The following is a 15,119-nucleotide window of genomic DNA, read 5'->3' as shown; positions in this document are numbered from 1 at the left end:
TTCATTGTTGTTTTTGGCAAACGCTTAATGTCAACTCTGAACTTAAGTGCGGCTGCCTCTGGCATTGGACTTAGTACTTCAGACTTCAGCCTGAGGCCACTAGCAACGCCTCCGAAATGAAAAACACACTTAGCGGCATTTAATTACTTATTCATGGTGCTTTGGCTCAATTTTGGATTACGATGGGATAGGCTGGAAACTAGAGCTTTCCTTTTGAGGTAATTGTTAACTAACCCCCACCCAACCCACACACCCCCGCACACTTGTTGTTAGGTGCTCGCCCGGATGCCATGGAATTTGCTGTCAGGCGGCGTCCCTTAACAATTTCCCACGTTGTTTGATCGAATTCCAGTTCCCCATTTTGTTTCGTCCGTCAGCAAGAAAAAGAGAAATTCTCTTCGAATTCCAGTGAAAATCCAGTACTTATCACACACTTAATATACATTTATTTTATATAGAAATCAGACAGAATGGACGAACAGAGGGCAGGCTCGATTAGCAGCAATTCGGTGGTCATCCGGCCTCGCCTCATCTATGGCCTCCGATCGGATGTGATTGGCAACATCCACTTCAACCTGAGCAAGGAGGTCATCTATCCGGTGGAGGGGGTGCTGGCATTCCACGATTATGTCCAGAACAAGCAGAGATTCCTCAGGTGAGCTGGACTATCGGGTGGTCCAGTCCTGTCGCACTAATCATTCGAATACTCTTGCAGATTCCCCGAGGACACGCGACCCGAGATAATCGCCATGAGTTCGCATCGCAAACTGCTGGCCGTCCTGGAGCGTCATGTGAAGAAGTATGAGGAAATCCCCTAAGACAATTCTTACCCCTAAAGGGATTTTTTTCCTCCTCTCCATCTGCAGTGGCCGCTTCATTTCCATCTACGAGCTGTCCACACTGAAGAAGCGCCGTCACCTGGAGCTGCCCGGCAATTATCGCAATGCGAATATCAAGCAGATGACCTTTACCTATGACTCCCGAGCAGTGACCTTACTGACCCGGCCGCCGGAGGAGCACTTGATCATGCTGGTGCTGGACAAGACAAGCACCGTGATCGAGGGGCGGGCCACAGTCCTGGGCTCGCACAGCGGAGCCGAGTGCATAGCTGGCAATCCCTCAGATTGCAGCTTCCTGGCAGTGGGCGGAGACCGGACCCTGCTGCTGATGAGCAAGTCGGAGAGGGGATTCACCATCAGCAACAACCTGAAGGTGGCCTACAGGGTCACCTCCATGGCCTTTCTGTCACTGGACCTGCTGATGGTGGGCACGGCCAACGATCAGCTGATTCTCGTTGAGAACGGGGAGCAGAAGCTGGCGCAGAAGGCCAGCGAGGCGGAGACCGTGGATCTCATGGTGGACCAGGAGATATTCGATCGAGACCGGGATGCGCAGGATCAACGCTTCCAGCTGCCCACCCAGGCAGTTGTCCTCCACGACCAGCGGGTACTCTGCATGACGGCCTTCGCCAAGGGATTCGCGTACATCCTGTTCAACCGGGCATTCGTGTTTGAGCGCGTCTCCAAGTTCAAGTTTGAGCGGAAGACCATCCTCACCGTTGCCACCACCCTCTATGCGGAGCCCATGTATCAGATCACCAATCTTGCCATCGATCACAAGCAGGAGACAGTCATCGTCACCACCTCCCATGACCAGATCTATGTGGGCATCCTTATCGTTCCGGAGACGCTCAAGACCAAACAGCTGAAGTTCGAGCCGCTCGGCGTGCTCATCCACACGGGAGAGGTCATCGCCATGTCCGTGTGTGCCTGGAAACCCATTGTCATGACAGCCTGTGAGTAGCACCTGCACAGCATGAGCATCCTCGCTTCTTAATAAATTCCTCAGCAAGGGACCAGACCATACGCATCTGGAACTATGAGACGGCCAAGGTGGAGCTGGTGCGCAAGTTTCAGGTGGATGTCAACATTGTGGAGCTCAATTCCACTGGTCTGATTGCAGCCATTGGCTTCTCGGATCAGCTGCGCATCACCCAGATCTTCATGGATGATCTCAATGTGAGTTGTCCGCTGCTTAACCATGATTCCAATCCACAAACTCTGTCCCATTGCAGATTGTGAAAACGTACAATTTCCCGCATTGCAACGATGTTCGATACTCCAATCTGGGCCACTTGATGGCCGCCGCCTATGACAACAATATAGCCATCACTTCCGTGTACAATCTGGAGGTGCTGATCAATCTGAAGGGACACAACGGCACCGTGCTGTCCGTGGCCTGGACACGGACGGACAAGTACCTCATCTCGGGCGGAGCGGAGGGCGCCATCTACCAGTGGGATCTGGAGACGGGCTCGCGGCTGCAGGAGATCGTGCAGAAGGGCACCGAGTACGTGACGGTGTCGTGCAGCTTCCACGATCCGCTGACCATCTACGCGGGCACAAACTTTGGCACCATCCGCGAGTTCCAGAACTCGGAACTGGTGCGGGAGATCACGATTCCATCGAGGAACAAGGGCTCCGTGTCGGACCTATGTCTGGCCCGCTCCGACATGATCATGTTCGTCGCCGATCACGAGGGTAATCTGTTCAACATGCAGCTGCCCTTCTTGGATGCGGGCGGCGGCACCTTCACCAACTTCCGGTTCTTCGATGGGCCGGTCAACAAGCTGAGGTTCTCCTACGACGGCACCCTGCTGCTGGCCATTTCCAAGCAGGGCACGCTGGCCATCTGGTCCATGGAGAACATAGACGGCAAGGTGCTGGCCATAGACCACGACCTGATGAAGAGCCAGGAGGTGTTGATCCCGCGCAGTCAGCTCAACGACAAGATCGAGCAGATAGCCAACCTGGAGCTGCGTCTCAAGCAGCAGGCGGAGGAGTTCCAGTATCAGCTCAGCCAGAACGAGATCTTCGACGGCCAGCAGCTGCAGGAGGTGCATCGCAGCTACTGCTCGGCGCTGGAGGAGCTCAAGGAGCTGAACAACGAGATCGAGGCGAGGCACACGGAGGAGATGAACCACATCACCTACCAGATCAACTCCATCAAGGAGGAGCACCGCGTCCAGCTGGACACCCTGGCCAACCAGTACTCGGAGCGCATGCTCATCGAGTACCAGAAATTCACCAATTTGCGCGAGAATATGCTGGAGCTGCGCGAGAGCTACGAGGACAAGCTGAAGAACTCCACGGGCACGCTGCAGGATACGGTGGAAGCCCTGGAGAACAACTACAAGCAGCAGCTGAACGAGCGCAAGGGCCTCATCCGGGATCTGATGAAGGAGATGCAGGACAAGAAGGCCGAATTCATCGAGTACTGCCACGAGGTGGAGATGGAGAACGACCGCAACATGGTGGCCACACAGACCGAGTACGAGAACAAGTTGACCACCGAGCGGAACGAGACGCAGATGTGGCGCGGCAAGGCGGGTGTGCTGCAGAAGAAGTTCGAGGCGCAGAGCAAGGAGATCGACAATCTGCTGGAGGAGGTGGAGACCCTCAAGGAGGAGCACTACAAGTCGCAGCGCTGCATCCAGAAGCAGATAAACAACATCGAGGATCTGCAGAAGGACATCGCCGATCGGGACTATGCCATCAACGGCAAGGAGAAGCGCATCCAGGATCTGCTGCACAAGAACCAGGAGCTGGACAAGTACAAGCAGGTGCTGGGCCACAAGATAGCCGAGCTGAAGGCTCAAATCGAGCCGCGCGAGTTCCAGATCAACGACAAGCGCAAGCACATCCTAGAAATGGAGAGCGAGCTGGAGGGTCTCAACCAGAACAACATCCAGCTGGAGCTGCAGCTGAAGGAGATGCGCGACAAGTACCTCAGCAATGTGGCGGAGCTCCAGACGGAGCGGCATCGGGCCAAGGCGTCGCGCGAGTGTCTGAATGCTGTTTGCTCGGACATTTACTATGTGGCCGGCGAGATTAATTCGGCCGAGGGCCTCAAGAAGGCCGTCAAGGAGCTGTTCCAGAAGCATGCCAGCGACGACGAGCTGAAGCGCTTTGTCAGCCTGGAGGCCGAGGTGCGGGATGAGTTCATGCGACAGCGCAAGCAGATCGAAAGCGTTTTGGCGCGCTACAAGGCGGTGGCCGAGGACAAGTCGGTGCAAAAGAAATACGACAAACTGTTCAAGGAGAACATTGTGCTCGTCGAGGAGATCGAGAAGCTGCGGGAGACCAACAACAGTCTACGCACACGCGTCAGGGAGGACATACGCAGGTCAAAGAAGTCCGTGTCAATGCGCTTGGACTGAATGATGTGCGGTTGCTGTGCATTTTCGATTCTAGAAAAATATTGTATTTCACATTGGACTTATAGAGATATTTAGTTGCTGGCTATACAAACATACATACGTACATACAAAATGGCATTGGTTTCGATTTAAATTGTATCTAGGCCTCCACCAGGACCTTCTTCGTCTTGCTGCTGATCGCTTTGGTCTCTGCTTTCTCCTCTGCCGCCGCCTCATCATCGACTGGTGGCAGCACCTCGGTGGGCACCTCCGGCAATTGGACGCCGTCTTCTTCGGCCTCGAGGGCGTCCAATTCGGCCAAGACGTCCTCTTCGTCTTGCGGCGTCAGTACGTCCGTCAGAATAGCGTCAATCTCCTGCTGCTTCTCGATGCCTTCTCTTGTCTCGTCCATGATCCTCTCCACTTCGTTTATGTCCAGCATTTCGTGCACCTTCTTCAACGCTGCATTGCCCTGCTTCAAGCCATCCAGCACCTTCATCTCCACCTGGGCGAACTCCAGGTCGGCAGCCAGTTTCTCCAGATTATCCAGCTGCTTGTCCGCGTTCGTCAGCAGGCTTTCCTGGTACTTCTTCTTGCGCAGCAGCAGCTTGGCCCGGCTGAAAGAATACACAAATTAGCACTAGCCTTGGCTATTATTTAAGCCTTACTCTTTCCGGCCCTGCTGCAGGCACTTCTTGGCGAGGAGCCTATCATTTTCCAGCTGCAGCTCAATTCGCTTCTGGTACTGTTTGAGACGGTCTCGTTGTTGCTTCAGTTGCTGGCCATAACAAGAGTGGAGACGGTTAGCACAGGCACCAGAAGTATTTGGAGGCTTGGCTACTTACCAGGACAGCCTTGTCGTGGTCGGTTATCCGACTGGGGGCCGTCTTTTTGCTATTTTTCCCAAACAAAGCTCCCATGACTAACTAACCTTTAGGGAGAATCAGTGTGACCGAATTTCTGAAATATGCCAAGATATTTACTGACACTAACCCTCTTGGCGCCCTCTTTTTAAGCAAGTGGAAAACTTAAGCCAAACCGCGGAAAATAATGTTTAGAAACTCTTCTTGCTAGTCAATTCTTTCTCTTAATTCAAAGAATTACTTCTTACACCACAACTACGCTGAAATTCGTAGTTTCGAAATTTTCGTTCAAAAAACCCATGGTCGTCAATGGGTTAACGTTCTTCTTTGTTGATGAGAAATCATATTCCTCGATATTGACAGTCGGTTTAATTTAATATAGCTAAAAACCTTAGCACCAAACATGTTATTTTATTGGATAGAAGAATCACTTTTCGAAAAGATTAGCCAATTTTGCGTAATGGGGCTTCAATAGAAAAGGTCAACAAAAAATCAAAGCACAAAACGTAAGAGAGCACAAAATCGTTTTTTAGTTTAATACTTGTTGCTGTCAACCGGCTGTATGGACGTCTTTATACCCTAGTTCTTTAGTTGCTATTAAAGTTCAGCTTTGTATATCGTTTTACCCCACCCATGATGCTAATCTACTACACTTGACGTGTATTTAACATTAAACACTTCAAGTAATGGCAGAGATCAGCTATTAAAACCATGTCCCGATATAAATTCATATATTCTGTCCTTGAATCAGCTGTATTTTGGTAAACATAGTACCGCTAACGACGTATCATAATCCACTCAACAAATAATATCAATGATTGGATCCATTAATTATTCCGTTTTATTCACACTTTCGCGCAAACCATTTTCAAATTGTAAAAAATATCTCTAATCCAAATTGAAAAGCAGACAGAAGAATTTAACGGTACGACTTCTGGTAACGAGCACGGGCTCCTGGACCACCGAACTTCTTGGGCTCGCAACGGCGTGGATCGCCGACCAGCAGGGTTCTGTCGTATTGCACCAGAATGTCTTTGATCTCCTTCTTTGAGGCCTCATCGACGTCTGCAATGGAAGAGAATAAATTTGAAAATTAATAGTCAATATCACTGACAGCTCTCCGACGATTTACTGCTCGAAATCAAGTGTCGATGAAGCCTCAAGTAGCAATGGTCAGATCTGGCCAGTGCCCTCCTTGATTGCGACATTCACTTGTTCTCCCTTGCTCAAGTCTTTCACTGGAAATGGCAGTAACTTCCAACAAAAATCTGGTAGAAGGGGTTCAACAGGATTTCCTGAATATCAAATGTTTCTGATGCATCACCCAATCTGCATATTAACAATAATGCCAGCTTGGTTGGTATATGCTCATAATGTGGTTCGTTCTAGCCCTTATTGAATCATTTGCAAAAGAGTTTAAATTCTCTAAAACAAAAACTTTTAAGGACAAAATCTGTTAGGTTTACAGGATTCTCAGATTTTGGTGTCGATGAAGCCCCAAATAGCATTGGTCATATCTGCCGATTGCTCTCTTTGATTGCGACATGCACTTGCTCTCCCTTGCTCAAGTCTTTCGCTGGAAATTGCAGTTACTTCCAACAAAAATCTGGTAGAAGGTGCCTTAATATCAAATGTTTTTGATGCATCACCCAATCTGCATATCACATAATGCCAGCTTGGTTGGTATATGCTCATAATGGATGTCAGTCTGGCCCTTATTGAATCATTTGCCAAAGAGTGTGTGTTCTCTCAGACAAAAACTTATTAAGGCCACCCACTATTTGTTGCGTTTATCGAAAAGTACTTACACTTCTGGTAGAAGGCAACTAGGGCCTTGGAAATAGCTTGACGGATGGCATAGATCTGGGCGACATGACCACCACCGTTGACGCGCACACGAATGTCCACACCGGCGAATTTCTCCTGCAAAAAGAGAGAAAAAATAGATCAATGGATGCCTTAAAGGGGTCGAAAACACGTCCGAATTATGCTCTGTGATCAGAAAAAATTGTATTCTCATTGGGCTTCAAGTTCGGGATAATTGTTTTCATCATTTAATGTCCAAAGCAACAACCGTTGACGAGGACGGAGTACATACCTTGCCGAGCAGCAAGAGAGGCTCCTGCAATTTGTACTGCAGAACCTTGGGTTCAATCTGCTCCAGAGGGCGTCCGTTCACCTTCAGGAGACCACTGCCACGCTTGCAGTAGGCCACAGCGGTGGCGGTTTTCTGCAATAATCCAATCATTAATATCCATTTACAATGCTTTGCACTGGAGCAGCTTCACACCAAATCAAAATCATCGCACACCCAAACATAACCTCAGCACCGAAGCGGCGGTCGGTCGGGCGGGCAGAGCGCGTCGACTGGGGATTGACGCGCTATCTATGTGCGACACGTGCGAAAATTTCGTTTGATTTGAATGCTTTTTATAGCACACACACCTTGCGTCCGAAGACTTGAACTGCCTGCACGGGTTCTCTGCGCTGGAAAACAAGAACATTTGCATTATTTCAGACGATATCTCACATACCATTCGGCGTTTTTTTACAAGCACAAATACCTTTTGCTGCATTTTGTTCCGCGAGTTGGGTAGAAAAGAGCGGAAGTCGGGTTGACAGTTGGAGTGGCCAGATTTCGGGAAATACTAAGCTGTCACTGCGAAAAATACCAAAACAACTGAGATCAGCTGAAAATATACCACAAAACTTGCCGATTAAATTCTTCCATCGCTAAGCGAAAGCACTAGTGGAAAATTGGAATACTCAACGGGTTTTATTGTGCAAACAAACACAAAACAGTGTACCAAGAGAGCATGCCCTTTGGTCTACTTTGGTCATACTGGGCACAGAGCGAAATACAAATATGCCAATTTCTGTCACAATTTCTGTCTTATGCGGTATACTTCTGTATATTTAAAAAACGTGAACGTGAACGTATTCATTATATTTCAAAAGTTAAAGTTTTAAGCTTAAATGTTGAGTCCCGCGAGAGTTTAAATTGCTCAACCAGGTGAAAAGGGTGAGATTTTTTTATAAAGCCCTCAACTAGGGAAGCTGAACTTTAACCACCTGGCCTTTTCTGAGTCAGTTTAACCGTTGCTGACTCTTTCACACAAATTTCCCAGCGAGAAAAAGGTTTGGAACCTGTTCTCCAAAGGCTCAAGTAATAATCGGATTCTCCCGTATTTTGCCGTCTGCTCATCTGCAAAAAGAGCGATGAATTCTGGCCTCGATAAAAGTTTCTGGCCTTAATCTTGGCTTTGACTGCGGCTGAGATGAAGAAGAGATGATGCCATCCACGTAAGAACGGGCTGTCTCTAAGTTCGGCTGGATCAAACTTTCAGGCATATCCGACTGCATATCCAAAGAGCGGTCCAGTCTCTGTCGCCACAATTGGCCGGCTCTGATATAGTCGCTGGCTTCGACTTCGACTGTTTAATGGGAGCTAGTAGTCGGTGTTGGAATCGCGCGTGGAAGTTTCTTGACCGGAGAGCCGCCGTTGTTCTTTCTTTCTTTGAGTGAAATGCGAGTCCGTTCAACGGAAAAACTTTCTCACTTTTCGCAGCATGTTGCTGGTCCATACAAATTATGTTGCCAACGGTAAAATACGAAGTAGGGATGGAATAAAGACTCATTGCTGCGATGTAAATTCCCATTTGCAAGAGAGAAATATCCCTTCAAATTGGGAGAAATTCCCTACGGAAAAGAGAGAAAATCCTCGATTGACATTTGAAAAACATGCGTATGTGAGTTTGGATACTGGATACTGGGCCGATGAAATTCATTATATACCGATATACCGTAAACATACAATGAACTCAATTTCAAGGTCAAAATATCCTGAAAAGTATATAATATACCTTGAATGGTCACCCTGTTCCACAGAGCGATGTACCCTGAGCGAAAAAAAAAACAAAGAGTGCGCATACAGTACAGTGGGATAAAATGGGTGGTTTGTTGTTTTCCGCGGGAGCAGTGTGACTGCCGATTTATCGATTAAATATACTGCATGGCCCTCAAAAATATTCCGAAATGTACATTCATTTTCACAAAATATACATTTAATATACTGTCATTTAAAAGCAGCTGGTAAAATGGAATTTTAATATTCAACTGCCCATACACTACCATCGATTAGCCAGCAACAAATTGTCAACTGAAGTAATATTTTATTCCCACCCACGTAACTTTTATTTGTTTAGTTTGCCTTTTTAGTGTTAACCTTATTTTGCAATCAATCGAATAAAGATAGGTCATGAAAATCCGCCAATCTTGTGGAGAACCAAATGATAATTCAAGTAAAATTACATTTTTAAAGCTGAGAGTCCTAACTAGCTGGTAAAATGAAACAGAAGATCAAAGTCGAGGAAAATGATTGAAGATTTACGGTATATTTACAGTATATTTTGAAAATGAAAGGGTATATTTTGGTATATTTACGAGGGTCCGTCGGTATATTTTATCGATAATTCCGCGGTCACACTTTTCTAGTTGCGCAGTTCATTAAAAGTCCATAAAAATAGAGTTTTTAGTTCGAATTCAGTGCAAGTTGCAGCTAATTAACACCCCAAAAGGTACATCTAATGAGTGGTTATACGAAAATTAACATACACATACTGCGGAACTAAACCCATGAGAAATAATTGTGAAAATTTCCAAGTAGTCATCAGAAAAAGTGGCACACAACAATATACACACACACGCACACACACACACATTGACATTGAATGTAACTGCAGCCGTGTATGTGTACTTATGTATACATTTACGCGAGTATATGATAATAAACATAATTAATGGGCTGGTGTTTTGCTTTCGTTGCAGCTTGTGGCACCCCTCTTGTCTGCGGGGGCGTGCAATGTTAAGGATTCACGTCAAAATGGGTCCGCAACGTAGTCATCATCCAAGCAACAACAACAACAACAGCAATGGCACCACCACCAGCAGTAGCGCCAATCGGCAGCACAAGGAGTTTACGTGCTGTTTTGGTCTGCATGTCCATACGGCCACCCTGATGATTGGATTGTGGCATTTGGTAAGAAACTCACTTACCACCCTCTGACCTTTACCCCACCCACACACACTGCTGCAGCAGGCGTCTCGAAATGTGTATACACACCTGCATTCCCACGCATGCAAGTTGTTGCCGCTTCCTTCATATTTGACCCTGTTCAGTGTCAAGGAGGGGAAAAATCAATTGACCATGCCTGCGCAGTTCCTCACAAACTGCACGCATCCAGCAACTCTAAAACTTAAGCACTGCACACGTCCGTCCGGCTTTCACCGCTTAGGTTTTCCTCCCCCTGTGACGTCAATCGGAGTACCAACGGAAGCCGTGCGTCATCTGATCCCCAACAGGGCTTGAGGCATTGCATTACTTTTGCTAATACGGAAGTGTCGGTCCGAATCCGTGCGGTTACACAAGCCCAAAGATGTGCCAATTGGTCCAGCTCGCAGCTGAAAGAAGTCCCTACGCCAGCCCATTGTGGGGCGGCGTTGCCTGCACATGACTTGGCATCAGCAATTGGCATAATTCATGTATTTCAGTGCTCGTTCCGCCTCTTATGATTGGGGTCCCCTGCGACACGCTTTCACAGCCACTCGCCTAGCCGCCCTCTCGTTTTGCAGCAACCAACTGTCACGCGTCGCAAAATTGATTACAGTTTGAGCAGCAGCAGCCTCAGCAACCAAAGCTCTCAAACCTTTTCGATGGTTTTCCGTTTCACTTCTTATCAGCTTCAAGTGCAATTCAATACCACTTCGACGACGAGTTTCCCCTTTTCTTTGTTTGCCCCTTCAATGGTCGAGTGTCGGCTGTTCAAACACTCGTATTTATTTAAATAGCGCAAAGCCACGCTATGAATATTCCGATTGGATCATCATATAATGATATAACGATCCGATCTCTAATGGGGTTTACCGCTTCTTCGAATTCCTAAAAACAAACAATGCTCTTCCACAATAAGCAGTGTCGCATTAAAGGTCAATTTGCAGTGAAAGCAGAGCCTTGAACCTGAGATGTTTAAGCACGGGCCATATGTATGTGCAAACAGCCAGCACCAGCAGATACCCAAATCCATGAGCTGTTCCATTTATTTTTATAAGCTCCACGTACTCGCCAGATGATATGCAAACATTTGCTCTCCGCTCTGATATGCACATATGTACAATATCTTTCTGTTCGGTCAACAGCTTCAACAGCGCAACAGACGGCAGCCATAAATTGGAGAATTGTTAATTCAAATGTCACTTACCAGCACATAAATCGCAAATCAAATCTCAGCTGAAACTTCCTTATCTGTTGTGGTTTTTTTTGCCTGCCAGCTCATCGTCTTGATAAGCCGTAGAATACCCAAACACCCCTCAAGGTATTCCAAAACTGTGCTTAGATGAAAGAATAATTAATCTGTATTTATACAGATGACACATATTTGCCTTTCCTGTCATTTTAACATATCAAAACTAGCACTTGAATATACATTTTGACACACAAGAGAAATTGCAATGATTGCTCATTTCCAATGAGATCGCTTGAAGATAACGAAGACACTGAAGACCCATATTCGGGCTACCAAGAGGAAAGCCTGGTGGAAGGGGAGCAGGAGCAGACGGAAGGGAGTAACTGCTCTGGGGACGAAGAGAGCGAGGAGAATGGCTCTGTCTTGCTGTACAAGAACACATCGTTTAACCATGTTGCGTCTCCACCCATCCCCAGCAAAGCTGCCGACTGTAAAGAGCGCTCACTCTTCTCCTTGGGCTATATCGCACCCGATAAGTGGCCGACACTGGAGAGAACTCCTTGCCAAATGAAGAACAAGCCCAATCTGTATGAGCTGCTGGTGAAGATGGCCAAAGATCGTTTGAGGACCGATTCGGTTATTAAAATCGGCGACTGTCAATTCCCTGTGCATTTCATGGTTCTGCGGAGCTACTCACAGTCATTTCGTGATGCCGGCTACGAGTTGCAATTGGAGCTGCCGGAGAATTCCGTGACCGCAAGGTGTTTCAGTCTTATCTACGATTGGATGCTCACCGACAAGCCGCTCCTGCCCCGACTGGGCCTGCTGGAAGTCCTGCGAGCGGCAAAGTTCTTGAAGATGACCCAGCTGGTGCGCCAGTGTGAGCATTGCCTGCTGGACGGATGCAAAGAGGACGCTGCCGCATTGTTGTACGTAGAGGCGAGACGCCTTGACATGGAGCGATCTCAGCGGCGTTTCCTTCAGCGAATTTCCAAGTTCTTTCTGACACTCGTGGCCTCCGAGGAGTTCCTTGACCTACCGCTGAAGGCGCTACTTCTTCTGCTTAATTCCTCTATGCTGGGCGTCAACTCCGAGCTGGAGGTGTTCATGTCTGCAGTGCGTTGGTTGAATTTTCATTGGCCCCAGCGGCAGGACAAAGTAACAGAAGTCACGTCTTGTGTTCGTTTTCCTTTGATCGCGCCCTGGCATCTGGTACGACTACAGAATTCGGAGTTTTCTGCCTTGGAAGTGTTGAGGGTTTCCTCTGTTTCGGATGTGCGCCAGCAGATCCACAATGGCATTGCCTACACCACCACGCGGATCTACTACGGCGCCGATCAAGAGGGCTTCAAGCGTCACCTCCTCAAAACGGCTATGAGCACACCTGAGCAAAGGACTTGGATCTTCGACCCCGAGTGCAGACACCACCATCGCATTAACTGCAAGGTGGCGCTGGACTTTTCCTACCAAGCGTTCATTGAATATCTCAACCACCTGCAGGCCCAGCCCACGCATTACTGGCAATCGCTGGAGTCGGCAATGGCCCCGAACGGCGTCGAGTGCCTCAACAGGCATCACTTAATCCAAAGTTTGGACCTCTTAGAGCCAAACAATCAGTGCTAAACTCTCTTAAGTTGTATTCATTTGTTGGAAGAATGTTAAATATATGTCTTGATAGTGATTGTCAGTCGATTATTTATGTCTTCGTGTTCTTCCCATTTGCAGTTCCTCAACATTTTGGCCCTCAGCGTTCTGGCGGTCATTTGGCGCAATCCCGAGATGATGGACGAGCTGGAAAGTGGCAGCCACGACTATACCGTGGATCTCAATGCACCTGCCCTGCCGACGCCACTGAGCAAAGTGGACCCGCCCTACGCCTACCGCGACCATTCCCTCAACTATCGTAAGCGTGAGCGTAAGCAGTGACACAGAGTGGATGCGTGGATGGATTATTAATTTGCTTTTCTTTTATTGTATTTAAATGCTTGCAGAGAACTTTGACATGGGCGGACTGGTGTGCACCTGCATGATAGCCATCACGCTAATGATGATCTATGGAACCATCAAGGGGAAACCGTCGCATCTGCTGCCCTTCTTCTGTCTGCAGCTGTTTGACTTTGCCATAACCACGTAAGCTGAATATTTTAACTCGTTTTTGTGAACCACCTCACCAACATCACGTTGTTTCCTATCCCATTGCGCAGCCTCACCGCCGCTGGCTATCTGTGCTACCTGCAGGCTATACATCGCATCATTGCCGAATCTCACCGCTTGCCCTGGCGCGAGAAGCTGCTGGAGCTGCCGCCCGAGGAGCTCGTCGTGGTTGTTCTCGTCGTTTTCGTGTGCATCGTATTCCTGAAAGCCTACTGCATTGGTATCGTCTGGCGCTGCTACAAGTACTTGACTCTGCGTCAGCAACATATCCGTACCTTGTTCCCCTTCCTCGAGACTGGTTCCGGGGTCCATGGTGTGGGCGGTACCTTTGGGGCTGAGGAGCGGGCCTACTCCACTCTGTTGCCCAACTATGATGAGGCCATTGCCCAGTACTTGAAGCAGGCACCGCCTCCATCCTATCAGGTGGCCATGTCCAACTACCAAGAGGATCAGGTCGGAGAAGCTCGCGGTGCTGAGGCAAATCCTGGTGTGGCCCCCCTGTTCGTGGCTCTGAATGCAGTGGCCGCAAATGTCGCCTCTAATGTGGATGAAAACATGGACAACAACAACGAAATGCCGAACAACAACAACACGATGCACGTGAATGCCAACACGCCTCCAATGCGACGCAGCGATGCCGCCCTTGGTCCCATTTCGGATGACGATGATGATCTGGAGGTGATCGACGCAGGCTTGGAGGTGATGGAGGGCATTCCGCCACCGCCGCCCTACAACGATGTGGCCGATGCCGAAGTGCAGGTGCCATCGCCCCACCCGGTGGATCGTCACACAACACCTGGCCGCGACGAGAGCCAGGCCTAAGTTGTGATTTCTTTAAGTTTGTTTCTCACTATGTAATCGTGATGTGGACATGTGCACATGCTCGCATTACTACCATCCACATCCTCGTCTTGCCCAGCCGCACAATTTTTTTCGGTTTTCATTACTTGGCTCATTCCGTTTTCTCCATCAACCCGGTACAACCCTATACATTTATGCTCTATATACCTCTACCTATACAGATATATATACGGATATATACGTATATGTATATATATTTATGCATAAATGTGTTGAAAAGTGTTTTTGAAGTAGTCTCCATTTATAGCCGTCGCTCATTATATTGTTGTTTAAGGTAAAAAATGAAAACGCAAGCAGATTGTCTTTTATATGCTCTAAACATACATATATATATATGACCGCTTCTCTTCAAATTTCCAAAACCAAAACCACAACTTCGGTGTGGCCCAGAAAAGCTTCAATTCCTTTTCGCCACATCCGATATTCGAAATTTGATGCAATCACAACAACAACAACAACCTGTTATTAACATTTTCATTTGGTTAATTATGAGAACTTCAATTAGATTAAGCCCAAGTAGCTCGTTACCAGATTAATTCGATTGGCACCCGCAGCCCTCAGCCCGAAAGCTCTGTCTATGGATATGGATGTTCTATGTGTTAAGCTATCTCGTAAGACTCTATGCATATTCTACATATATACTCGATACTTGATACGGAACACATGGCGTACATACCCCAACAGCCACGATGCTATGCATATTATCACCCAGATTTTACTATTGTGTATCAATTAACAGCAAACGAATCGTTTTATGTGTGTACGATATCTCTATGTATACTGTATACTAAATATGCAAAG

At 47.7% G+C, this 15,119-nt stretch overlaps 4 protein-coding genes across 7 annotated transcripts; 2 read left to right on the top strand and 2 right to left on the bottom strand.

The window, feature by feature from the left end:
- Positions 1-367: 367 nt before the first annotated feature.
- LOC117890910 (cilia- and flagella-associated protein 57) lies at positions 368-4,331 on the top strand. The gene is made up of 5 exons (XM_034796024.1): positions 368-655; positions 716-799; positions 867-1,795; positions 1,849-2,018; positions 2,075-4,331. The coding sequence occupies exons 1-5, from the start codon at positions 471-473 to the stop codon at positions 4,217-4,219; spliced, it is 3,513 nt and encodes a 1,170-aa protein (XP_034651915.1). The 5' UTR covers positions 368-470; the 3' UTR covers positions 4,220-4,331.
- LOC117890911 (charged multivesicular body protein 6-A) lies at positions 4,246-5,174 on the bottom strand. Its single transcript, XM_034796026.1, has 3 exons — positions 5,044-5,174; positions 4,867-4,976; positions 4,246-4,815 (listed from the first exon to the last, which is right to left on the bottom strand). The coding sequence occupies exons 1-3, from the start codon at positions 5,116-5,118 to the stop codon at positions 4,359-4,361; spliced, it is 642 nt and encodes a 213-aa protein (XP_034651917.1). The 5' UTR covers positions 5,119-5,174; the 3' UTR covers positions 4,246-4,358.
- A 714-nt stretch (positions 5,175-5,888) lies between these two features.
- LOC117889941 (40S ribosomal protein S16) lies at positions 5,889-7,738 on the bottom strand. Its single transcript, XM_034794477.1, has 5 exons — positions 7,626-7,738; positions 7,507-7,548; positions 7,160-7,291; positions 6,870-6,984; positions 5,889-6,126 (listed from the first exon to the last, which is right to left on the bottom strand). The coding sequence occupies exons 1-5, from the start codon at positions 7,635-7,637 to the stop codon at positions 5,981-5,983; spliced, it is 447 nt and encodes a 148-aa protein (XP_034650368.1). The 5' UTR covers positions 7,638-7,738; the 3' UTR covers positions 5,889-5,980.
- A 1,790-nt stretch (positions 7,739-9,528) lies between these two features.
- LOC117889939 (lysosomal-associated transmembrane protein 4A) lies at positions 9,529-14,680 on the top strand. 4 transcript variants are annotated; one of them, XM_034794474.1, is made up of 5 exons: positions 9,529-9,638; positions 9,889-10,099; positions 13,029-13,206; positions 13,295-13,433; positions 13,508-14,680. In XM_034794474.1, the coding sequence occupies exons 2-5, from the start codon at positions 9,923-9,925 to the stop codon at positions 14,277-14,279; spliced, it is 1,266 nt and encodes a 421-aa protein (XP_034650365.1). In that variant the 5' UTR covers positions 9,529-9,638; positions 9,889-9,922; the 3' UTR covers positions 14,280-14,680. The 4 variants fall into 4 exon arrangements, with proteins under 4 accessions (XP_034650365.1, XP_034650364.1, XP_034650362.1 ...); XM_034794473.1 differs by having other exon boundaries at positions 13,029-13,212; XM_034794471.1 differs by having other exon boundaries at positions 13,029-13,218.
- Positions 14,681-15,119: the final 439 nt, after the last annotated feature.

Source organism: Drosophila subobscura, chromosome E, assembly GCF_008121235.1.
Source record: "Drosophila subobscura isolate 14011-0131.10 chromosome E, UCBerk_Dsub_1.0, whole genome shotgun sequence".
Taxonomy (NCBI): domain Eukaryota; kingdom Metazoa; phylum Arthropoda; class Insecta; order Diptera; family Drosophilidae; genus Drosophila; species Drosophila subobscura.
The sequence above is the reverse complement of the archived record's forward strand: the minus strand, read 5'-3'. Positions and strand labels throughout refer to the sequence as shown.